We start from the raw sequence: 23871 nt of genomic DNA on the forward strand, positions 1-23871 counted from the left end.
TCCGCCTATGTTTATTCTGAAGCCCTGTTTGTGAGGAATTCAAAGGCCAAGGAGTTCCTTTCTCTCTCATTGTTTGAAGACTATTCTTTTTATTTTACCCGTTTCTACTCAACACCGTACGCAAGTCCTTACTCAGTCTGCTTGAATCAGCAGAGAATGACAAAATGGACTAGGGGAGGATTAATGATGGGGAGACATTTTTACCGCACCTAAGTGCTTGGAAAAAAAAAACATCCACCATGTCTATACTAGTACATCATTTTTGGATTCAATAGCTTCTACCCACACTCTTCTGTTTTACTCTAAATCACCCACTCCAATATACATCCACTATTTTAGCTCTTATATGCCCTGCAATGGTTTCCTTATCTTTTACTATTGTTAGTGATTCCTTACTCAATTCCTACTGCACTGCTTTTATGGCATCTTTTCAGATAAAGAAGTAGATAATAAATAAATAAAACACTATTTTTGTGCCAGTGCTAAGTTGTTGATCATACCAACATGGACACATTGCCATTCTGTCAAGTTTTTTTGCACCTGTTCCAGGGTCCAAATGCTCCCCTTTGCACTGAGGTGGGTGGAGTAGAGCAACCTAGGTTGTGATTGTGAAATTTCTAAAAACTTTTTGTATTGAAGCTGCACCTGACATTACCACCTTCTCAGACCACTGAAAGCAAGCACATATGGAGAAGTCAGTGTGGCTTTCATCAGTGGTGGAATGGTGGAATTGGTGGAACAAATGGCAACCTCCCAAAGCATTTTAATGTTTGCTGAATTGTGCATATTTTATGCACAATTCAAAAAAATATCATGCATTGCATACTTAAACGATTATCGGTATACACTTTGAAATGGAATGAAGGCAGAGTCTGCTTGGATGGCTTATTCTTAAAACACTCTGTAGGATGAATAATGTCCTTTCCCTTTAGTTAATTAAAGCCCTGAAACTGTCATTCTTCCTCTTCTTCTGTTGTCTCCGATCTGAGGAATGACCTCTGAATTTCTGTACATAGGTCTAACAGTGTGATATATAAGCAACAAAATGTTAAAATGAAAAACATTTTATTGTACTACTACCTGAGGTAGTTGTAGTGTGTCTTCTGATGTTGTTTTTTTTTTTTTTTTTTTTTTATAGTTTGAATCATTAACCATGGCCAGGAACTTCAGGGTCTCTGGAAATATAAATCCAACTTAAAAAGGGCCATTGTCTGCTTTGGGGGCATATTTGAGGTTTATATTTGTGCCTTGCAACTCTGAGAAGTCAGCATCTTCCTTGTAAAGTGGAAATGATTTTCCTATCCGGATTGTAAAGCCACATGTTTGGCTGTCTCCAGCATGTGGTAATGAGCCACTGAGACGAGCTGGAAAAGCATAGTGGCTGAACCCCAGATGGACATCTGGTGTCCCAGTTGTTCCCCTCTTTCATCTCAGCCAGACTCCTCGATCCCTTGTGGCATTGCTCACTCAATGTCCGACCATATTACAGTAACATAGCTCTTTTCCCACGTCTTTATAAAATGTAGAACTTCAGTCTTTCAAGATGTTGCAGATCACATGGCATCTCGCTCAGGTTGTGAGGACAGATACAAGTTTTGAGAATTCCATGACAGAAGAAAGGCAGATGGGGGAGGAAGGTGGGAGGAGGAGAGGAAGGAAGAACGGGCAAGAGATGAGTAGCTTCCGGACGACGTAGGGAATGAGTCATCCAGGTAACAAGAACTGCCAAAAGCACATCCTCAACTTTCAGTGTCTCTTCTTTCCGTACTGTCCGTCCTTCTGTCCTCCCACAGTACTTCTTTCCCCAGGAGATCCATGAATTTGTTTTGTTTTAATTATTTTGAGGGTGGCTGACAAAGCCATTCTATTGTGAACCCATTCAAAGACTTTTCCAAATTCAAATGGGATGCAGAAAAAAAAAATGCAGGCCTTTTTCGCACTGTTGTGTTCGCTGGTCCTTTGTCTGGCTTTCCCTGTTTTTTGTCCCCGTTTTTTTAGAGATTAGCGTTTGTTCTCTACTTTTTGCCATCACTCCCTGTAATCCCTCCCTCTGTCTTACTTCGCTGCTCCATCCTACTTTTGCGACAATATGCAATGCAAATGGATGCCATAGTATTATCTGCTCTGTCTTTCCCTTTATCAAACATGAGCTTTAAGAGAAAGGAAAGACGGGGATGAGAATGAAATGGCCGAGCAGTGTGCCTGCTATGTCTTACATTTAGAGGCTGTAAACGGTTTAGGGTAGGACTCATGTTTGCGGGCAGACAGTAAGATGACAGACTGTCAAAGTTAGATTAGACAGGTGGACTGACAGAAAGACAAATCCAGATGGCAAGCACTGCTGAAAGAGTGATGGTGAAATCAAAGTACTTAAACAACTTTTATGGGTTGGCAGGTGACCCAGATGTGAACTTTGGTTACAGCCTGTTAGAGCAGCTAACTGGGAGACTTGCTTAAGTCAAGCTAAGAAAACTGATTAAGGTGTATAGGGAGTATCAACTTGTAAAGTTGGAAATGGGCCAAAGTCTCTTCCATTAGACAGCAGAGGACGGAGATATTCATGCTAGCTGACAGAGGTGTCTCAAACTGCCAAGAAAGATTCTGACGCTGGAAGCAAATTATGTGGTGAGTGAGCTCATCGCCAAAGCAGGAAGTGCAGACGCTGGTATCCTATGTCCAGAGAAGAAGAGCTTGTTCAGCGGTATCTCTCCATTGGCATATCAGAAATATTGCGCTTTCTTGTAGTACTTGAACATTGAAGTGGCCCTCCTATGAGATGACAATACCAGCAGTGGCCCCAAGCCAATCTGAGTTTGAGACCCCGGGGGTATTGAATATTAAGTTGTAAAGTGGACGTGGGCCAGGTTCTCCTCCATTATACAGCAGACAGCAGAGATATTCACCCTTGCTGAGCCTGATCTCGTCTCCCATTAGCCTTTATTGGTCTTCAAGTCTCAAACCATTCGACACTTTCAACATGCGCTCATAGAGTCTTTTATAGTTGTGTACTTTATTCAACTTTTAAAAAATATATTAATCTTGATCGTGTATTTCAGCTTTGTTTTTTCAGGATTTTTTTTTTATTGTCCTACCCAATGTTGAGAGAGGGAGATTGCAAGTAAATATTAAAGTCATCAATCAACTTAAGTGGGATGAGAAAGGATAGAAAACACCTCGAGGTACAAAGGGAAGAGAAGAGAAAAAGAAGAGAAGAGCTATCTTTTATACATCACCCATGACCGTGACCGATTTGTCGTAAAACTACCATCCAATTAAAAGTGGACTCTCCATCTGCTTCCTCCTGAGTCAGCACTGACCTTTCACCCTCCCCCCTCACCTCAGCCGTGATATATCCACCACCTCTGCTCACTGCAGGTGTGCATTACGATATAGATGGTAGAACTGCCTGAGTTTATTTCAACAAAAAAGAAAACGAAAATTAACTGTATCCATTAAAAAAATGTGTGTGTGTGTGTGTGTGTGTGTGTGTACTTGCTTGTGAGTGTCCTACCTGGACGCCATTACTCTTTGTCAAAGTGTTCTCACATGGTGTATAAATGTTAAGAATTATGTTGTACAACTAAACATTAAAAAGGCTTTACTGTCAGGTCTTTCAGATTATGAGCACAGACGTGTGGAGCAAAAAGCAGAACTGTACAACAACCGTAAAAGGTTCTATTCCATGTGTGGCACCGTGGAGTGAGTCAGTACTGTTGTTTTTGCTGGTTTTAACTGATTAAATATAACTTCATACAAGTTAACGGTAATTGCCTGCACAGAATTCAGAGGCATGTCATTTGCTTGTTTACATTATCCATCTTCGCCAGTCTCATGACAACACACACACACACACACAAAAAATCGCCTTGACTTGGGCTAAAATTACTGCAATTGCAGTTCAGCTGAGGATAGTTGTGTAATTTCTAACTGTGCAGTTATTTAAAACAAAAACTTGTAATAATGTAATATTGGCCTTAAACGCTACCTTTCACTGTCACTCCTTTCAAAGATAAATTACCCACTCAGATAGATAAAGTCGCAACACTTGACCACACATTAGAGGCACCACTTTGAAGAGGTAAACATAAGGAGTTTACGCAAGCTGAAAACAAAATATCAAGACACAATAAGTACATACAAACAAGTGGTATCAGAATCCCCTTTAAATGCTGCACCCATCAACAGTTGTTTCACAAACTACAGAAAGAAGAAGAAAAAAAATACCCCATTGATCTTTCTTAATTAATGTATGGTGCTGGAAAGCAAATCCTACTTATGTGCTGAACAGTGGGTCATTTGAAAAACAAACCGTGATGTCCTTAACTGTAATCAATTCTGTTTAAAACTACTGCTAAGATGCAAATAAACTGCACATAAAGCAAGGTAGGAAAACACTCCCTTTGGCTATGTTTTCTCTGGGCTTTTAATAAGGCAGATTTTCCACTGGTTTTATAATCTCTCAGCATGTCTACTTGTCCCTTCTTTTAGCCAGTCTGAAGAAAACAAAATGCTCATTTCCTGTCACTGACAAAGATACACCCTGCCATAGGATATATATATAGGAAAACCTGGGTGCATGGAGGACATTGCAGAGGTTGAATAGTGGGAAGACACGTCATCCCCGTCCTCATTCCCTGTGTGGATTAATGAAGCCTTAATAGCCCATGTCATTAGGCTGGGTGGCCACTGACTAGACTGTAAAACCCTGGAGATTCTTTCATTATAATATACTATAGGCCAACGTATAGACATAAAGCAGAGTGGGAGTCCAAGCCGCTGCTGACACACATGGACTATTCTGTTCTGTCCCAAAAGATATGTCAATTCAGAGATGCCTGTCAATTCAGGTGGAACCTTTAAAAGACAATGATATAAAGCTTTGCCTGTTCACCCTTGAATCCTGTCTCCATCCACAGGCTGCAAGCCGCTGATACAATGACACTCAAAACGGTGTAAACATGCCTTCATTTCACAACAATTACCCTGGAGTCGTTAGAGTGGAAATGCATAAATCATTCCTCTGACATGTACAGCATGCACACACACACGCACGCACACTCATTCATGGACAAAAACCTGGGCCAGGAATGCACACAAACACACTCAGACAAACACTCTTGGTGGAGGTTCTAACTATGTTAAATGACTAGTATTAATCACCCTTCTCTGTCTCTGTGGTGATTATGAACACATTAATCAGCAGCATGTCTGCCAGTCGGATGTGAGCCATGCCAGGCAGAACAAGGGAGGGAGGGAGGGAGGGGATTGAGTGAGGTGAGAGGTGCAAGAGTGGAAAACACTGGAGGGAACAGAGTTGTGTTTTTTTTGTTAAATTTATTTATTTTATTTATTTATTTCTGTAACATCAAAACTAAGTTCATACCACTCTGGGTAGAAAAAGCAAAGACAGCGAAGACAGTGTAATAAGAGCAGCTGTTCAAATATAGATGAGAGCCGCTTCATTATTCCGAGCAACCCACACCAACTTTCTATGGCCCTCAGAAACACTTGTATTTGAACGCTCATGCGTGAAGATGCTGCCTACCTCCTTCTGCCCAGCAAAAAATGTCCAGATTGTTGTACATTTCCTTCTGAAGAAAGGTGGAAGGGTTTTTGGTATGTACGCACCATGTACAATACAACTTTCCTCAGTCATCACTAATAAAGGATGTAATGGTACAGCCAGCTAAGCATTTGATAGGATTCACAATACAGAGCTCACAGGTCACAATAAAAATAAATAATAACATTTAAAATCCTTCATTTGTTCTTTCTTAAGCGTAAAAACTGTGTTTACAATTTCATCATACTTAATTTTATGGTAGATTCTATTATAGAGTTTGGTGGAAATGCAAATAATCTTGAATGAAAAAAGAAATTAACTGATGTTTGAAGCAGATTTTTGTCTGTGTAACTGAAGTCAATAATAAATGCTTTGATAAGAGTGTGCTCCTTAAGATGAAGCACAAATGTCTAAACTTGGCTGGACTGGTATTATCCAGTTATTCCATAGGCAGCCACAAACCATAATTTCTATAGCAGATGGTGGTGAATGTAGCTATTCAGTTGCATTTCTCTGCGAAAAGTGATATTCAGATACTGTGCAACATAAATTCAAACGGAGATGAACCGAGGCTGAATCACTCCAGAACGCTCAAAGTGCAGGAAGGACCTGCCTGCTTGAGTAACAAATGTTTGAGCTTGAGTGGATATGCGGTGATACTCAAAGCTGCATGACTTGACAAATGTAGAGACACGAGAGCAGAATTTACTGATGACAGCTGTGAGTCAAACCCTCCTGTCAGACATCTGTATTAAGTCTGTCCCTCACTTTATTATTGCTGTTTAAAGCCACAAAATCCGCTGCTACTGGTCCCTTAATGTGCACAAACACATCGCCCTACTATATACTGTATGCACAGACGTGCACCACACACCCAGCAATGCGGACATTTACATTCACGCACAGGTACAGCTGTAGTTGTTTACGCTGGCGTTGGGTGACAGCTGTCGGCGTGCTGTGCGCTTCATCACTCAACTTCCATTCTCATCAGTTAGACTGTTTCATTTTGCAGCAAGCTTTTAAGTCGTCACAGCACTCATCTGCCAAACAAACAAACTTTATGAGCCTCGCTCAAAATAGCTCAACTGAGTAATTGATGTTCATTTCAGCTTCAAAATTCCAAATGGTAAGGCGCCATAATGAGAATGACAGCAGTAACATCAGCTAATTGGGACAGGAGTAGCCTAATGGCAGGGCGATGGTGGCGCTGTTGTTAATTCTCTCTCATTAATACTTGGAGCCCCAAGCGGGAAGCACTGGGGAATCAAACAGGTTGTGGGGATTGATGTGTGGATCGAGCGGCTTTGACAGAAAACCTAATCAGTTTTCAGTTTATAATTCAGCAAACAATTAAAAAAAAAACAAAAACAAAATGCTCTTCTTTGGAATCAGAGACAAAATGGTAATGTAGCCAACGGCTTATACTGTATGATTCATACAGAGAAAGCTGGTTGAACTGTGTGTACAGTGTCTTTATTATCATTTATTTGAAGAGGATCAAGTCATTGGAATGTGGCAAAGGAACCAGCATATCTGCATACCCTCTACTAGTCCATTAGTGTGTCACTTGACAGCTGAGAGTCAAAGGAGAGGAAAGGCAAACTCAAGGTCAAGAACTACAATTATCCAGCTCTTCCAACCAAAAGGCAAGCTGTGCTCAGGCATGGCAACATCGTCCAAGAAATACACAGGTACTGTCTTTTGTATAATGCACACTTCAGAAAGGCCTGTCAAATGGTGATCATGAGAAAAACCTATCCGAAAATCTGATTTACATGACACAACAGGAGTGTAAAATAGCAGGAGTGGCTAGTACATGTACATGGATACAGCATGTACTTGAGCTCCCCTACATAAAGACTGCATTATGGTAAGAAAAAAAAAAAAAAAAAATATATATATATATATATATATATATATATATATATATATATATAAAATATATATCTTTTACCTCTAGGCAATCAGGGCATCAAAGACTGACTATGCTTCAGCCCTGCCATGGTGAATGTGATTACAGTGGCTGTGACAGAGACCTTGTGTTAGCTGTCAATCAGCATCAGTCTTTCCCTGACAGGCAGAGAGCCTGCGGAAACACAGTCACATGGGGTAAAGTACAGTATGTCGCTATCCTGAGTAAGAGAGAGAGGGCCCTGAAGAACAGCCTTGCCTGGCTCCACTATCCTGGAGTGAAGCAGGTCAGTGTCACCAGAGGTTAATTAACAAGAGCATTTAAGGGGACTCATTATGCTCATTTCCAGCTCTATAGTTTTATTCTAGGACTATTGCCTGAGTGTTTTTGTACTTGAGGTACACGGCAATTATTGAAGCCCAGTTTCTCTTCCTGAAGGTTCTGTTTCTACAGGAACTCTGCTGCTGACCAAAGGCATTGCCCAAAATGAACACGGACTTTGCCTTCTGCAAAAACAATGCACTCCAGATGCTGTAAAGATGAATTATGTTCTCTGACTGACAAATATATCTGTCAGAAAGTTATGTGCACTGTGAATGGAAAAAGTGTGGAAATAGAGAATACCTTCTATGAAGTCACAGGAACTGTTTCTTGCTACTCATTCCACTGTATTTCTACTGCTCAACACTTACATTTCTTTACATTGTTTTTTAAAGACATGGTTTATCTGTAAAGAAGGTAAACAGCCATATGACAACGCCAGCCTGGTTGTCTGAACAACGCTAATCAAAAGGTTTGCTCACTCTGAAAAAACATGAGTCTCTGCACTGCCTAAAAAAGACTAATGTTACATCTCTAAATGATATGACATCCCAGAAGTAATACCCAAAGCAGATCATTAACCATCACTGACAGATACAGTGTTTTAACAGCAGGATTTTAGTTTGTGTTCTCGGGTTAAAAATAAAAACACTGATATTCATTAGCCAGTGTCAGGCTGTTTTAAAGAAATATGAATCTAAATATAATCATTTATTTATAATTGTGTGTAATATAACAGTAAGAGGGAGACTGAAATGGATGTGTAACTATAAGAGGTACTGTCTATTTCCTGTGGACTGGAATGGAGAGAGAATGTGGGCTGTGAACAACATTATATAAGACGTATGCTTGTACAAGTTCTGTCTTTCCTCCTCCTCCTTTTCTTTGCATCATAAAGAGAAAACTCAATCACAACAAACAATCCCGCTGGACGCAATTAGCTACAGTTAAACAAATGATGTGACTTTAATGCCCTGCCCATGAGCACCCAAATATCTTCCGTCTAAAAATATATCTCTTGTGTGTGTGTAGGTGTGTGCAGGAGTGCACGCATGTGTGTGTAACTTTATGTTCACACTTCCTCTGTCTTGGGATCTGCCACGGAGCTCCCTGAGCAGCAGTGTGTGCTTGATAATTAGCCTCAAATTCACCACTTCTGTGAACACACTCTGCCTGGGTTGGCAGGGGGAGGGTTGCCTCAGGGAAGGGTGAATGCTATGAGTGACTATCATCCACTACCCGTATCCGGTGACAACTAACAGAGCTCAACTTCTAAAAAAAAACAATGCAACAATGAAGTCTTCTCTTCCCTTTTTTTTTTTTGGATCCGTCCTCCCTCTTCAATCGCTCCTGCGCTGAACACACAGCAAATAGAGCACTAAGGTAAGTAAAGGGTGAAATTCAGATCATGTAAATTGCATCGCAATTTGTCACATTTGTCGGTCGGACATCCAGCAAAAACAGAAAATCATTAATCAAAGGCAACTGGAGGAGTTGAAAAAGGGAGTTGCCAAGTGTACCCTCAAATCTTTTAACAGCATTAGCTTATAATAAATGCTAATTTAATTAATAAAATCAGCTATAAGCCTCTTTTTTCAAACAAAATATTTTCTGCTCACATTGTTTAGTTTTAGTAAAGAAATCAATACGATGATAAGAATATATGACATTAAAATCCAGCTTTGTAGCAGGCTTTGGTGGCAGCTTTTAGCATCTAACTTGTTCTCTGAAGGGACACAAAAACAAACTGCATAAATACAAGCAATAGTTTGAATGTGTCTAACAAAGGGAAACAAACATAAGAAGGTAATACAAAGATTGTGCTGTAAGCAACATGCTGTACAGTGCAGAATTTAAAGCTGCTGTTCTGTGTTTGCTGAGACTAGACATATTGGAAGTTCAGTTACTGCCTGTATGATCTTACTGGCTTACTCTGTATCAGCGGAGAGGTTTACATTTACTTTAGATTACAGTCGTTGTGTACTAAGTGATAATTTCTGTACAATCAAAGTGAAAACATCACAAAATATACTATATAGAGTCTATATATAAAGTCTGTAAAATTACCTTCAGTTTAGATCAAGTGAACTACATAGTATGTGGTGAAATACTGTATCTGTTAACCTGTATATATGTGATTGTAACGTTCTGTGTAGTGAACTGTAAGGATCTCATTTTCTAATCTATATCTGCTAAAATACCATACATGTTTTTTTCAGTTATAAAGACCAGATTTCCCCACAGGATCATCAGTGTCTCATCACATCTAATCCAGTTTAATTCTGACAGACATCAATTGAACATCAGTCAATTGCTTTACTCTGCGGAGTAATGTACATTTAGTATTTATATCCCACTGCGTATACTCCATAAGACCTGGGTACAATCACAAAATACAAAACAAATTTTCAGTTATGTTATTGTAATTGTTTAATTTTCATTTGGTGTCATGAGATGAAGAAAATCCATCTGATCTGACATCTCCAGTAGACAGAGTAAAATAAGAAAGGAAATGAAGCGGCACAAACACTACTTGAACATGGTCTGATCTGAATACCCTGTACTCATTACTTCTCTTCCTCTCTATCCAGTCTGTTTGCTCTTTGCTAATACTGATCACTCAGTTTCAGCTGCCCTGTCTTTCTACGGCCCTTCACCCTCCTCATCTCTCGCTCAGCCTTGCTCGAATGTTCTCCCCTCTCCCCTTTAACGTCGGCTGCCAGCATTTGCTGTCCTGTGTCTCTGCTCCTCTGCAGTTTTCCTCCTCTTTCCGTGCACCTTTGATGTCAGGACCACAGCTAAAGCCTCAGCTAATCTGCTGTGGGGCTTCCTGAGCCATAACCAGGCCAAGGGTTGGAATCAAGAACATGGCACATGGGCAAAAGGAAGAAGACATGGAATGAATTAAGTCACAGAAGAAGAGGAACGCTGCAAAATATTCATCTAAAAGTCCCACTAAATGGGTTGTATTTAAAATTCAACCCGCGTTGTCATTTTGGAAAATGTGTTTTCACTGCATTTTTACTTTTTTCAGGAATCAATAAATGGAAATGAATTGACAGCATCTTTAAATTACATAGAGAAAGACGGATCACTGCACCAGCAAAGTTGTGTTTATCCCATATCAGTGGAAAAACTTTTCACTTCAAGATTAATCATATTTCAAACTTAAAAAAAATAAAATGACATATTTATAGATCTGTTAGAAGTGTAAACTTTCTATGGTAAACAAAGTGGACATTCTCTCAGAAACCTGAGAGAGCTCTGTGGTGGTACAGTGTTTAGAAGAATTAATGAACAGATAAATACAATAAAGGGGCTTACAGCAGGCCAATTAAAGATCCTGGAGAAAGAGTGTGCTTTGAGGGGAGGCGCTGTTGTGAAGGGTAAGATAAAAAGCCGAGATGAAAATGGTATATGCTGTAAAGAACTGGAGAAGAAAAGAACTGGAGGAGGGAAAGTCCACACAAAGACGGTGTCAGTGAGCTGTATATGGAAAAAAAGCAAAGATGCTAAAGAGGTATGACATGTATTAGCTCTGGTGTATCCTATAGCCGAGCCCTCCCCAGTTCCCTCCCCCATGGCTTCCACACCAAGAGAAGAAAAGGCAGAATAATCCCTCAGCAATGCTATTTTTCTTCCTTGCTCTGACGGTGCTATTTATAGCATATTAAAGGGGTAAATATGACTCTTCTTCACCTCTGATACAAAAACATAAAAAATACCCTTCAAAGTTAAAGCTCTTACTAACAGCATGGAGTCTGTAAGCAAAGGCAACTCAAACAACAAGACTAGGTCAAAACCTATTATATGGACCGCTGACTGTAAACCTCAAACTGTACAGTGCATCCCCCAGTGAGCGACAGACATTCGTGTTTATAGGACAGGCTCTGCTGCTAAGGTCCAGCTAAAGAGGGGTAAAAAGATCAAAGAGTTTCTTCTCACAGGTTATTACCCTACCTATAATTGCACACACTTTAATGCAGCTACTTATGAATACAATGGATGTAATGCAAGAGCACCAACACCACTTTATGCCATCGCAGTTATTTCACAATAGCACCCTCTTTCTTTTTAACCACATAAATAAGCCAATAATATTTCACAGAGATATCCTTGTCCTACATGCAAGACATTGTGTCTTGTGCATTCAGACAAAGTGGTGTAGATACAAAACCAGAGATAAGAAATGAAAAAAAATTTAGCTTGAGAACGGCAGCGCAGAATTACAGTGAATTATCCGAGTGGATAGATTCTGGGAACTTTTACTTCCAGAGAACAGGATTCAAACGCTGACATGAGCAAAAGCATCTGACAGCAAACTGAAAGTCAAATGTACAATACACGATAGCAACCTGCGCCCATGCAAAGCAGCATATCAAACAAAGCACTTCATTATACAGTATCCTAGACCCAGGGCACGACAGCAACAGTAATTATCATGACAGAGCGGAGTGAACAAACAGAAAGGGGAAACATCTCTACAGGTCATTGTTTGGAGGCAGGCCTGCAGACATTTGCTTTCTCTACCATACTGACCAAGTAAACAATCTAATATAATGCCTGTTTCTGTTTACTCATGCGTGCACACAAGACTGCAACAACTCTGCATGTTTATATGTGTATTTCTGGGTTGGGATAGAGTATAGCCTCCAAAGCTGGCCCTCTGTCAGCAGAACAGCTTCATCCCTGATCCATATCATCCATGCAAACAGCACGCTAATTATCCATGCTAAGACAAATCGCACTGTTTTTTCCTGGTTCACTGACCACAGCACCTTCCGTAATCCTCCGTTATCACACGGTTGGGGAGGATAGTGAAGCTAATAACACTGTGATATTAGCAACACTGATCTGCAAGTGATAGAACCAGGCAGCCCTCGCTGTTAATTCTGTCTGCATGAGCCCCAGACCAGACTAATCCCTATTTTAATTATTTTTTCTCCTTGCCACCCCCTCCCACCTACCCCTTTTGTCAATGTTCTCTAATCAAACCATCTAATTAAAAAAAAGAAAAAAAACACGAAGGGTGGCAAGCAGGCAGCCTCAATGTCTCAGAAGGTTGCAGTGTCAGTAGTATATGAGGTGTGCATGTGAGAAGAGGGTTAACACCGATAACCTTTGCTACAAGGTACACTAGAATGAACTGCAAGTGCGTGTGTGTGTGTATGTGTGTGTTTGTGTGTGTGTGTGTGTGTGTCCACTTATTTATTTTAGCATTTAAATTCCAAAACCTAGCAACTCTGTGGGATCAACAGTAGACTAACCATCGAATTCTAGATTACTAACTACTGTAACTATTGGTTACAAGACAACCAATAATCTGTTTAAAGTTATAAAGTCCTGTCACCGCAGACATATTATGTTAAAGCTTTGTCAAGATAAAAGTTGTTGTTTTTTTTTTTTTTTTCCTGTCCCTGTGTCTTTGCTTCTGTCTCATTCTGTCAGTGTGGAAAGTGGGATTAAGACAGATTGCAGTGCCGAGGGATCAATATGATGCTGACACCTCTCTGGCACTCTCCAAAAATCTCTACCCAGCAAAAACCTACTTACAGAGGGGGGGGGGGGGTCTAATGGATCACATAACCACTATATCACTTTGGCTTTCACTTAACCTCTGAAGAAGCAACAGCCTTGTCTGCAATGATTATAATTGGATAGTCAAGAATAAAATAGAAGACACGAAGAGACTCTAAACCTCACTCACTACGCCACGGAAACACCTGTGCAGAAACTCATAATGGAGGAACGGCTAATAATGTAATAAAAATGCAATAAAAATCTTAATTTAATAGCCCACCCGTAATGCAATAAAAATGCTGAAAGCATAATGTAATAACGTTTTACCTGCATTAAGTTATTACATTTTGCATTTATTATACGTTTGTGGGGGTTTTTTTCATGCAAATGTAATAAATCGACAAGTTTTGTTTTTTTTTTTATTATTTTGAGGAATTTACACAAGACACTCACTTGAATGAACGAGATAATTTGCGCTCACAAGTTATCTGTCTGTCTGTGCAGCATTAAAAAAATGGAATCATTGAAGACATACAACATACACAGTTATTAACAATGTGAATTTAGGCTACTGTACAAACTAGCAAAAGTTTTAAATCAACACACTGCCTGTCAACAGACTTGACGGGGCAGCTAAGGCTTTATTTTTCGGTAAGGGACAACATTGCCTGTCTCCCTTTGCCTCCGCTTGTTTATTGATGCAGTTGAGAGGAGTTTTTATGGAGGCGTGCTGCTGTGCGGCCTGTAATTGCCGGTCAAGGCACGTTCAGCAGAGTTCATAAAGGTTCCTCTGTAAATATATTCAGGTCGGCCTAGTGTCACCTCATACAGAAAAGACAACCTCTGTCTGATGAATGGGAAGAGGAGGGGTATATTTCACCACCGCTCTTCACATTCACAAACACATTCACAGGGGCACCACGCGAGGAGCAAATACATACTGACTGTACAGTCACACATATTTACACGTGGAACCCGTCCTGCTGTTCCAAAGAAGATTAAGATATATTACACTCCAAGCAAAGCACGTCCTTGCTTTATTTCACCTTGCGGGTTCACTCTTTCTTTTCTGATCCCTCCTTCTTTTTTTTTGCCACAAATGTGACCCTAAAACACTCTTATGAAAGATCACGAGTTTCAAAGCATGTAGAAGAGGACCCCTGCTGTGTGTGTGAGTGAGTGTATCCTCTCTCTCTCTCTCTCTCTCTCTCTCTCTCTCTCTCTCTCTGTCTCTATGTCTCTATGTCTCCTGCATCACTTGTCTATATGTTCCCAAGAGTCCAGAATGATTCAGCCGTTAAGAATTAAGGCACATGTTTGACTTGGGATTGAAGTGCGGGCCATATTTCACTACAAATGAGTTCCTCTTTAGATCGATAGAAGTTTTTGCAATCAGACTTTTTCATTTGGCGTTTCATTTGTTGAGTTGAATCTACTGGTCTCAGTTGTTTCAGGGATTTTGTACAAACAAGCGCAAATGTCTGCAAACAGCAGATCACTCTGCTAGTATCAGCACAATGGCACTTGATTCAACAAAAGCAAGCGGACTTGCATTGGAAAGAAGGGAGAATTATCTGACGCCCTTGGCTGATGTTGTCACGTTAAATTACTTGTCAAGACGGCTAGTTTTTCAAAGCAGCGGCTACGTATGTGTCATGTTTGTGCTCTTTGTTGTTATATTTGCAAGCTGCTCTGTGGAAAAGGGAAGCTAGAGACAGAGAATAGGGGATGTGTTGTGGTTGAGCAGTGACCCAGATCAGACGGTGACATCTCCGTCCACTCAGGGGATACTCAGGGACAAGATGTTCTGCTGTTACTGCAGCATGGCCACACTGCAAAGAAAGATCCACCTTAAAAGTTACTTATGTCTATATATCAGGTTCTGATCATGACAAGAACAAGCTGTGTGTTGAAATAATCACTAAGAAATGTAATGATGCATTAAATGATCATTACTGTCAAATCATGGTGTCTCTATCTTTTAAATAAATCTATTTTGATTTTTATTTTCCTTTGCTGTCTGGTTTGTAAATTTGAAGGGTTTGTAATCCATGTCTCTGTGGCCAGTAAAACAACAAGGTGCAGAAGTAGGTTCTAAGGCCCATGCTGGACTAGACTGTCACTCTAAGCTAACATCTCCAACAAATAATTCAAATTCAAATAATAATTCTTCGATTTTTCAGTTGAAGGGGTTTATTACACCACTCTGACTTAAATTCAGAGTTTCAGACACAATACTGGACAACATTCAAGGACCTGTTGGACATTTTTTTTTTCAGTGTAGGAGAATCTTGTCAAGTGCACGCGTGTCCATGTGCACTTACATACACACCTGCCGCTACACAATCAGATGTAATGCAGTGACTTGGCATTAAAGGACTGTGTGTATTTGTCCTCTCTGCCCTGCTTTTACAATCTAATTGCCGTACCCAGTGTCCTCTACGGCAGACCACTGAGTGCACTGTGCGTTCAGCCAATTGATTTCACATGTTCCTTTCCCTCTAAGCCTCTCCTCTCAGCCCTCCCTCTTCCTAGTGCTGTATCTTGGCTAATTAGTGTGATTGATTAATCGACTGGTGTGACGTCTCTCACAGTCATGCGAAGCTTGGTGTGGCGCCCCCGATCGCACTCTCAAAGAAAGACTGAGGGAGGTCAAGGTAAAGGCACAATAATCTGGCAGAAAACAGTGATGCTGACCGAGCGTGGCACTCAAAAACTATTTCCATATAGCCTCTCTTCTCTTTTGATCACACCATAATAAAAAAGCCTCTGAAGCAAGCCATCCTTTAGGTTAGCAGCACTTGACCCAGGAAGTGATTTAAGGGATCAAAGCGAGCGGTGGGATGAAGCGTCAGTGGAAGCCGCAGAAAAAACACGAACGTACCACAATTGTTCCCACAAACGTGACAGATGATGAAAGCTCCGGGGAACAAGAGAATAATTGTGGTTTTGACTATGCTGATCCTTGCACTCCTTGGTATCAACAGTTCCACAACTCATCTCATAATATAATTAATCAAATAATAGAAGTAGGAAGACAGACGACACTATTAAGTAAAGAGGATAAACAGACCCCATGCTCCGATGTCCAGAAGGGCAGAATTAAGAGTTTGACGGATTATAGATCAAGAGAAAAACAGCCAAAACACTTGGATAAGAGGATTATTCACACATATATTTTCTAATTGTCATAAATGTACCACAGGAAAGCTACTGAGATATGGACATTACTTACTTATAACAAGTTGTCGCTTTTTTTTTCTTTTTTGCGTAAGTGAAACAGTGCATGTCAAAAAAGCCTCCAATCCATTTGCAGGCCCAGGGCGCCAATGTGCATAACTTCAAATATGTCTCTGTGTACAAATCAGAAGCCATTAGTGCATCTGTGGGACTGTTAAAAGCGACAGATTGGATCCCAGTGGTGCAGTGCTTAGTAAACACAACTAAAGAGACACCCAGTCAGTGCACAGTGATCTGGCCCATTACCTCTAACCTCCGCGTGTTCTCTGGTCTCAGTGGGATGGGGTTGAGGTAACACATGGCTAGACATGCTTACACAGTCACATTGCTATCCAGGCTGCTTGCCTCAGGGGAGCTGCTTTATAGGTTAGAATAAAAATTGCCTAGTAAATTGCTGCACCTGCTGTTTCTTAGCATAACACAGATGATCAATGACAATTAATGATACATAATTATCAAGAATAAAATACCTCCCCCCATTTGTTGTGGTGTAATTTTAACAATATAAGTGAAATAGGCCTCACCTTGAGGAGAAAAAAAAAAAAAAACAAGCAAGCAAGCCTTGAAGGCTGATAGACTACATGGGTAAGGTTTGGCCCATTTTTGCTAACCTTGCTCTCTGCAGTCCAAATCCCCTTTCCTCTCCAGCTCTCAGCCTGAGCAATGTGACAAAGTGTGGAGTGCTGGGGTTGGCCAATCTGCAACGCGGCACCAGGTGTTGGAGATAATGTTCCGCTGGAGCTTTTCTTGGCGGGTGGCGCAAAGTTCATCATGACTGCAGTTTTGATCGATGCCACGTTGCAGATTGAGTCCTCAACCAAGGGCTGCTGTTAATAAATCCTGACACATACAAATGTAATTTGAGGGGCCGTGGTGGAGAGACTGTCAACAACAGCTATTGATCCACTGGTCAAGAACAGGCCCGCAAGCCAAACTATGGTTTTGGATATGTAACAATAACAGGGCAAGAAAAAGAAGTGAGAGAAGACAGCAGAGCTGAGACTTGGAACGATTAGACAAATTAAAATTAAAATTAAAATTTGTAGGTCTGTTTTACAGATGAGCCATTCAAAAGTCATCCAACATACTGTACCAGTAATACCACCCTACATTATTTGCTAAACCTTGATTTGATGGAATAACACATAATGAATCACTGCCTTCTATATGGGTGGACGCATTTTGATTTAAAAAAGGGAAAAACTAAAACACTGAAACTAAAAAAAAAAAAAAAAGAATTATGATGTCTGCACAATTCATCTTTTATGGATCTGACCTCAAACTGCCCAAGCTCTGTTGCAGGTCTGAAATCTGCAGCATCTGCTGGCTGGAGAACAGTGAAAGGTTAAGTGGTAGATGAGTCTAGAGAGTCTGTGGAGGTAGACAGAGAGAGGAAGAATGAGTAAGAGAGAAACAGACAGGGATCTAGATGCAGCCAGATAAGAGGATGTGATAGATGTGGCTGGTATATATAACCCCCTCACAGCACAATCTGGGGGCTCTTTTATTTTGGTGTGTTTGACGCGATGATCCTTGACGTGCGTCAGGGCTTCATTACCATCCCTCACATCAGCCGCGAAACATTTCCATCTCAACCAAAGTTTATCTCCGCATGAGCTTTCTCTATTGTTAAGTTTAGCGAAGTATAGTTGTGGGCTTTTAGATATAAACATCATCCCCATTGCAACAGACATGCAATGTTGGGGGAATACATGAGTCAACAGTAACCAGTGTTTGTGAATGAACAAATCAAAAGAAAATCTTCTGACATGCACCGCACGAATACCTCGGGCTGCATCACAAACTCCCGGATCTGGAAAACTTTGCTGAATTCAACGCACGCTATTCATTGTCCAAAGTTTAATTTTGTTTTGGATGATTTGTATGTGGGATTTATGTGGAGAGAACCACTTATAGTAAATGACTACAGAATGTGTAATGAAAGACCATAGACTTTCATTAGACAATCAGACCAAACTATCCACTCAGATGTTTTATGACACCCACATAGCAGAGAGAGAGAGAGAGAGAGAGAGAGAGAGAGAGAGAGAGAGAGAGAGAGAGAGAGACTGACTGACTAAGAATGCTATAGAAAGACAGCGAGAAGGAGAGAATCGCCAGAGTCAGACCCTCCTAGACGTGACCAGACTAGTGATGTTGCAGTGAATTACCGGTAAAGCTCCATAGCGAAACGCCTCCTTTACTCCACCAGTCTGTGTTGTGAGAAACAGGCCACAGCATAAGAAAATGGATAAAAAAAAATGTATTCAACATTCAGACCAAGAATATACGCCCACTCGACTATCACACAGTATTCAAAAAAAAAAAAAAGCATCTATGCAAAATGCCTCTTCATACGCTGCCAAAACTCTGCATTGAAATGCTGAAAATAACTGCCTCACTACCCAAACATACATTAAATTATGCCTTCAAACTGGGGACATCGGGGATCACAGGTGGGCAACCACCTATTCTTGTGCTGCCAGACAAACAATGGTCAGAGGATGTGTCGCACAATAACTCACTCTGACTGTTTTATTACAGGGAAAGGGAAGCACATGACTGGCAGTTAGTAGCTGGCAGTTAGTAGCTTGCTGTGAAGTCCCACTGGGTAGTGGGACTTCACCCACTGAGAGTATGTGATGAGTGTGTTACCCCCATAGTGAACAGCCGTTGGCATGCACACAAACACATTTACACACAAGTGTAAATATACACACTGTCATGGTTCTGTAGATATGTACACATGCACACGTCTGGCAATGGATCATCTAAGATAAATTAGAACGGAATTTGAGTTGCGGCAAACCTAAACTTAAATCTCATGAGCCCAACATGAAAAAAAAAAAAACAAAAAAAACTTTACCAATCTCTTTGAAAACACAAAAACAAAAGTTGAGGCATTTATCTCCACAAAAAAATGAAACATGCTCATATTGCTGTAACTCCCATTGGAGGCTAGAGAAAACAGCCCCTGGACTTAAAAAGCTGTTCCGAAGACTATTCACTCACTCTCAGGTGAGTCAACCTAACAGCCAATCAATATATATCCAGTGTTCTGCACTCTGTTCCAACAACTCTTTATCTCTCTCTGTCTCACTCTGTCTCACACACACAGACGTGCTTCCTCCACGGGTTGGGACAAGATGACACGTATCAGCACTGCAGAGATAATCTATAAGTTTGTGAAATGTCAGTGTCTCAAGTCCGCGGGGTATAGGGTTAAAAGAGAGAGGAGAAAGGATGAGAGGCTACCTACGGGGATCAAAACTCATTGGGCTCTCAGATCTCCAAACAGGAAGAAATAAGTTGCATTTACCCAGGGAGCTTTGTGTTGTCAGAGATGGATTCAGGGAATAAAAGGAAAAGAAAAAAAAAAACTCTCATGGGAAATAGAGTTTGCAAAAGTTACTGGAACGAAAAAAAAAAACGAAGACACAAAGTTTTGTTTTGGAACACTTTCTCTAAAAATGGTGCGATCACTGAACTGTGATGTGGCAATTTTTTCAACAGATTCCCACTTTTTTTTCGTTCCTTTTTTTTTTTTTAGTAATGCCAGTATTCAGAGTGCTTTCAACTCCAGATTCAGGCACTTTATACTCTCTATTTACAGTATCCAAGGTGCTGCGGGAGTTGCTTTCAACATCTCAAGGGAGCACTGCTGGTAGATGAAAATGTAATATGGTGCTTTGCAAAACAATTGAGCGCCAAAGAAAATTACAAGTCAAATAGCTGTGAGTTCCACTTAGTAGCAAGGAGGCGAATGAGCATCTGGAAATTGGTGAGCATCAGGCATTATTTACATTACCTCAAAGTGGATAGTGATGGGGAAGAAAATCAATGTGGATGCAAACAGTGTAATGGCAGAGTAATGCGTTCCCCTGGGCAAGCAACACCAAAGAAGTCCTGTCAGCGTAATGCTGAGTGGAGGTGGAATTCAGTTGCCGTTTTTACCAGCACTTCCCACTGCCACATTCAATCCGCATGCACATCTCAGCTCCCGAGGCTTCTTCAGTCTTCAAGGCTGTCTTTTCCTGCTTCTCTTTTCAGAATGCTAACTCTGCACGGCTGCCAATCAAATCACCGGATGGCACGGTAAACAAGAACGTAAGCGAGCGAGATCAGATTCACAATATGCAAAGGGGGGTGGTGTTCTTGATGGTGATTGATGGTGTTTACTCTGGTTCATTCTCTTCCTCTCAAAGCACAGAGGCAGACAACAGTAGTACACGGAGCGCACAAACTTGACCTGCTTTCATCTGAGCCGTTGTGGATCGATCTGGGAAGCGTGGTTTTGACCCTCACCCCTGGCCTCCCTTCTCCTATTGGACCACTCAACCTGTCTGTCAGGTATCAATCAATACTGCTCCTACAACTCCCTGCAGATTGAATTAAGTAACCAGAGGGATGGTGGGATGCCAACTTTATACACACTCAATAGCTGTGAAATCATAGCACACTAACACTTTTTATTCTTGCTGTTTGTTCCGGCCGTGAGGATACATCAGCTCCTGCCTTCTAACTTCAGATAAGAGATATAATACTTAAAAGCACAGAAAGAAGATAAGAATCAAGAGGAAAAAACAAGAAGCCAGGTAGGAGTTATACACCTTTTCTGATGGAAAGTAATACATAATACTTCCTCATGCAGTCAGTGTAATGAGAATATGATTTGATTCCCATTTGAATTGTAAACCCAAATTCACGGCACACCTGAAATGGAGGAGCACCTTAATCGAAACCACAGCTCTTCCTGTGGAAACCAGCGTTAAAATCACAGACCAGTCCAATTATATGGTGAGAGAAGGAGAGAGGGCACAATCTTCAAGCTCAAACAGTGGAGGGCTCATTGAGCCATTCACTGAGAGGATGTGTGCTTGAGGTCAGTGCCATCATAGCGCTCCACCTGACCTCTCTAATTAGCCACCAGCTGGAAAGTCGTAATCCCTCCACCCATCTATCAAGTTCTCCACTTCCACGTCCATCCTGTTCTCCAGAGGTCCTGCCCTCCTCTACACTTCTCGCCTCTGGTGTCTGCTCATTCTTACTGTTTGACCCCCGTCACCCCCTTTGTCTATCCTTACCGCTCCCTGCTCCCTCTAAAATTATAAATACGCAGCTACTTAGACACCTGAGAGATAAAGTTCTTGTGTCAAAAATAGGCTGGCGAGTTTTTGTGCTTTGGGACAGGACAGCCCACACTTTTGAAGTCAACGTTATGTGGGTAAAACCCAAGCCAGCGTGACTAGAAAAAAAAAATGGAACAATAGAGGCAAGCCAGCATGTCTGCACTGTGTCCTCTGTCCCCTGTGCTGCCCTTTCCTTGCAATGTGCATGATCAACTGTGACTTGCGCTCTGCATCGCTTGCCAATAGCCCTTCTCCTTTCTTTCTAGTCACTTCATCCCCCACCCATACTGTTTTCCTTTGCTCTTGAAGACAGTGCAGCCATGCCGCAGGTGCACCACCATAGGCGCCCCTGGCAACAATCGCCGCAAAGACGACAGACTCAGCAGAGATTTGGGCACCCCACGCGACAACAGGGAGCGAATCAAAGTCTGGGAGAAGATGATGATGACATCGTAAAATGTACAAAAGAAGCACAGTCAGGCTGCCGTCTGTGGGAGTCTGGGAAGCGATCAACTCTCAGCTGGCCAAGCAGAGATTCAAAGAGACTTTAATATCAAACTACAAGGCACAAATCTCAGTTTTAAGAGCGCTCAGAGTCAATCGTCTTCTTCTCGGGAACGGTTATTGCTTAAATACTGAGTGAATGAGTGAAACTGACACAAGTTTCCGGGAGCAAACTCACTCCGAGATGACTCCTCATACTTTCTTTCTGCACCTGTTTGCTGTATCAAAAAGTCCTCTGTCCCTCTGTCTTTCTCTCTGTAAGTCTGTGTATTTCAAGTGTTTAATAACTCAGCCGGTGCTACCCCTTGTCCCTTCCAGCCAACTGCCTGTGGCTTTAACTTCAAAGTCTGTCTCCTCTTGTTTATCTGAACTGCCAATCTTCTACATGATCCTGAAACTAAACTTGCACTTTTACATTTCCAGCAAGACAAAGAAAGTGCACTGGATTTTAATGGTGCGTGAGAGGTTCATCCATATAGTCCATGTATATTTTTCATGCTAATATTAGCCTCATGTGGTAAGTGAGCGAAGGAGGAACAATGTGACAGAGAGAGAATGTGAAAGAGTATGTGTGTTTGTGCAAGTTCTCAGAGTGCCAGCGCAAATATATGGAAGTGTGGTTGAAAGTGTGAACGCTTATGTGCACATGTCCATTTGCGCCCATATGGGCTCTACTGTGTGTGTGTGTGTGTGTGCGTGTGTGTGTGTGTGTGTGTGTGAGTACGTGTGAGTGTGGGTAAAACAACACTATACGTCTGGCGGTGGTAATCGAGCTCACTAATTACTTCCTGAGCTGAGAGAGTTGTCAGAGAGAGGAGGAGCTGCCACAGATGGTGAGAGACCCACACTGACGCCAGGATATCCTACCTCTTCATCATTAGAGCTGAGCTATGTGTGTTTGTGTGAGACTGAGTAACTGAGAGAATGAGTGAATGACCAAGACTGAGTGTTCAAATTACACCTTTAAACCACACACAACAAGATACACCCTGATGGGAGAAAAATCTATGAACTGCATATCAAATAAGAGCTTCTCTTTTCATTTTAAAGACACTACCAGTTGCATTCTGTATTTGATGACCCTGATGTTTGAATTGATTCTTGTTCCTCTTCTATTTCCAAGAGACATCTCAGGCAGCTGTGGTCCAGATGCTGTAGGCACTCTAAGTGTCAATGGACCTAGCGAACACCCATCCACTTCCGATCATACATAACCACCTCAATACTTCATCTGAAAAAGTGCCTGGGGGCTGGTGGAGCACCAGTGGACTCTCCTTCCCTTCCTGTCCCTAGCTCAGCTCACTTTCCAGACAAAATGCTGCAGGCTGACTACTCACCACTGTGAAGAGCCTTCGGTGCCGCTGACCTCCAGCAGGTCATAGTCATCCTCCAGCTGAAAATCAGAGAAAACCAGGGCGATGGTGTCTCCTGGCTCGGCCAGCACGGTCCAGGTGCAGTCGGCGTTGTTGTTGTACTCAGCGGGGTAATTGGGAGTGGTGATCACCCCGCTCTGGCCTCGCAGTGTGCCGCCACACCCATCATCCGCTGCAGGGAGCACAGAGGAGAGAGAGGCTTAGTGGAAGAGGGAGGTATAAAACAATAATCGATTTGTGGTGCAGAGATAATTGAAGATGAACAGACACGGACACAAACTGCAGCTTCGCTGCAGCTAAAGGTCAAGT

The 23871-nt window shown here is 41.5% G+C and overlaps 1 protein-coding gene across 1 annotated transcript in view; it reads right to left on the reverse strand.

Moving 5' to 3' along the window:
- The window catches only part of csmd2 (CUB and Sushi multiple domains 2), a 224401-nt gene that overhangs the window by 132657 nt on the left and 67873 nt on the right, over window positions 1-23871 (reverse strand). The window contains exon 5 of the mRNA XM_041052918.1: window positions 23527-23734. Within this exon, the coding sequence (XP_040908852.1) occupies window positions 23527-23734 (208 nt within the window). The remainder of the gene's footprint in view (window positions 1-23526; window positions 23735-23871) is intronic.

This window comes from Toxotes jaculatrix, chromosome 13 (assembly GCF_017976425.1).
Source record: "Toxotes jaculatrix isolate fToxJac2 chromosome 13, fToxJac2.pri, whole genome shotgun sequence".
Classification (NCBI taxonomy): Eukaryota; Metazoa; Chordata; class Actinopteri; family Toxotidae; genus Toxotes; species Toxotes jaculatrix.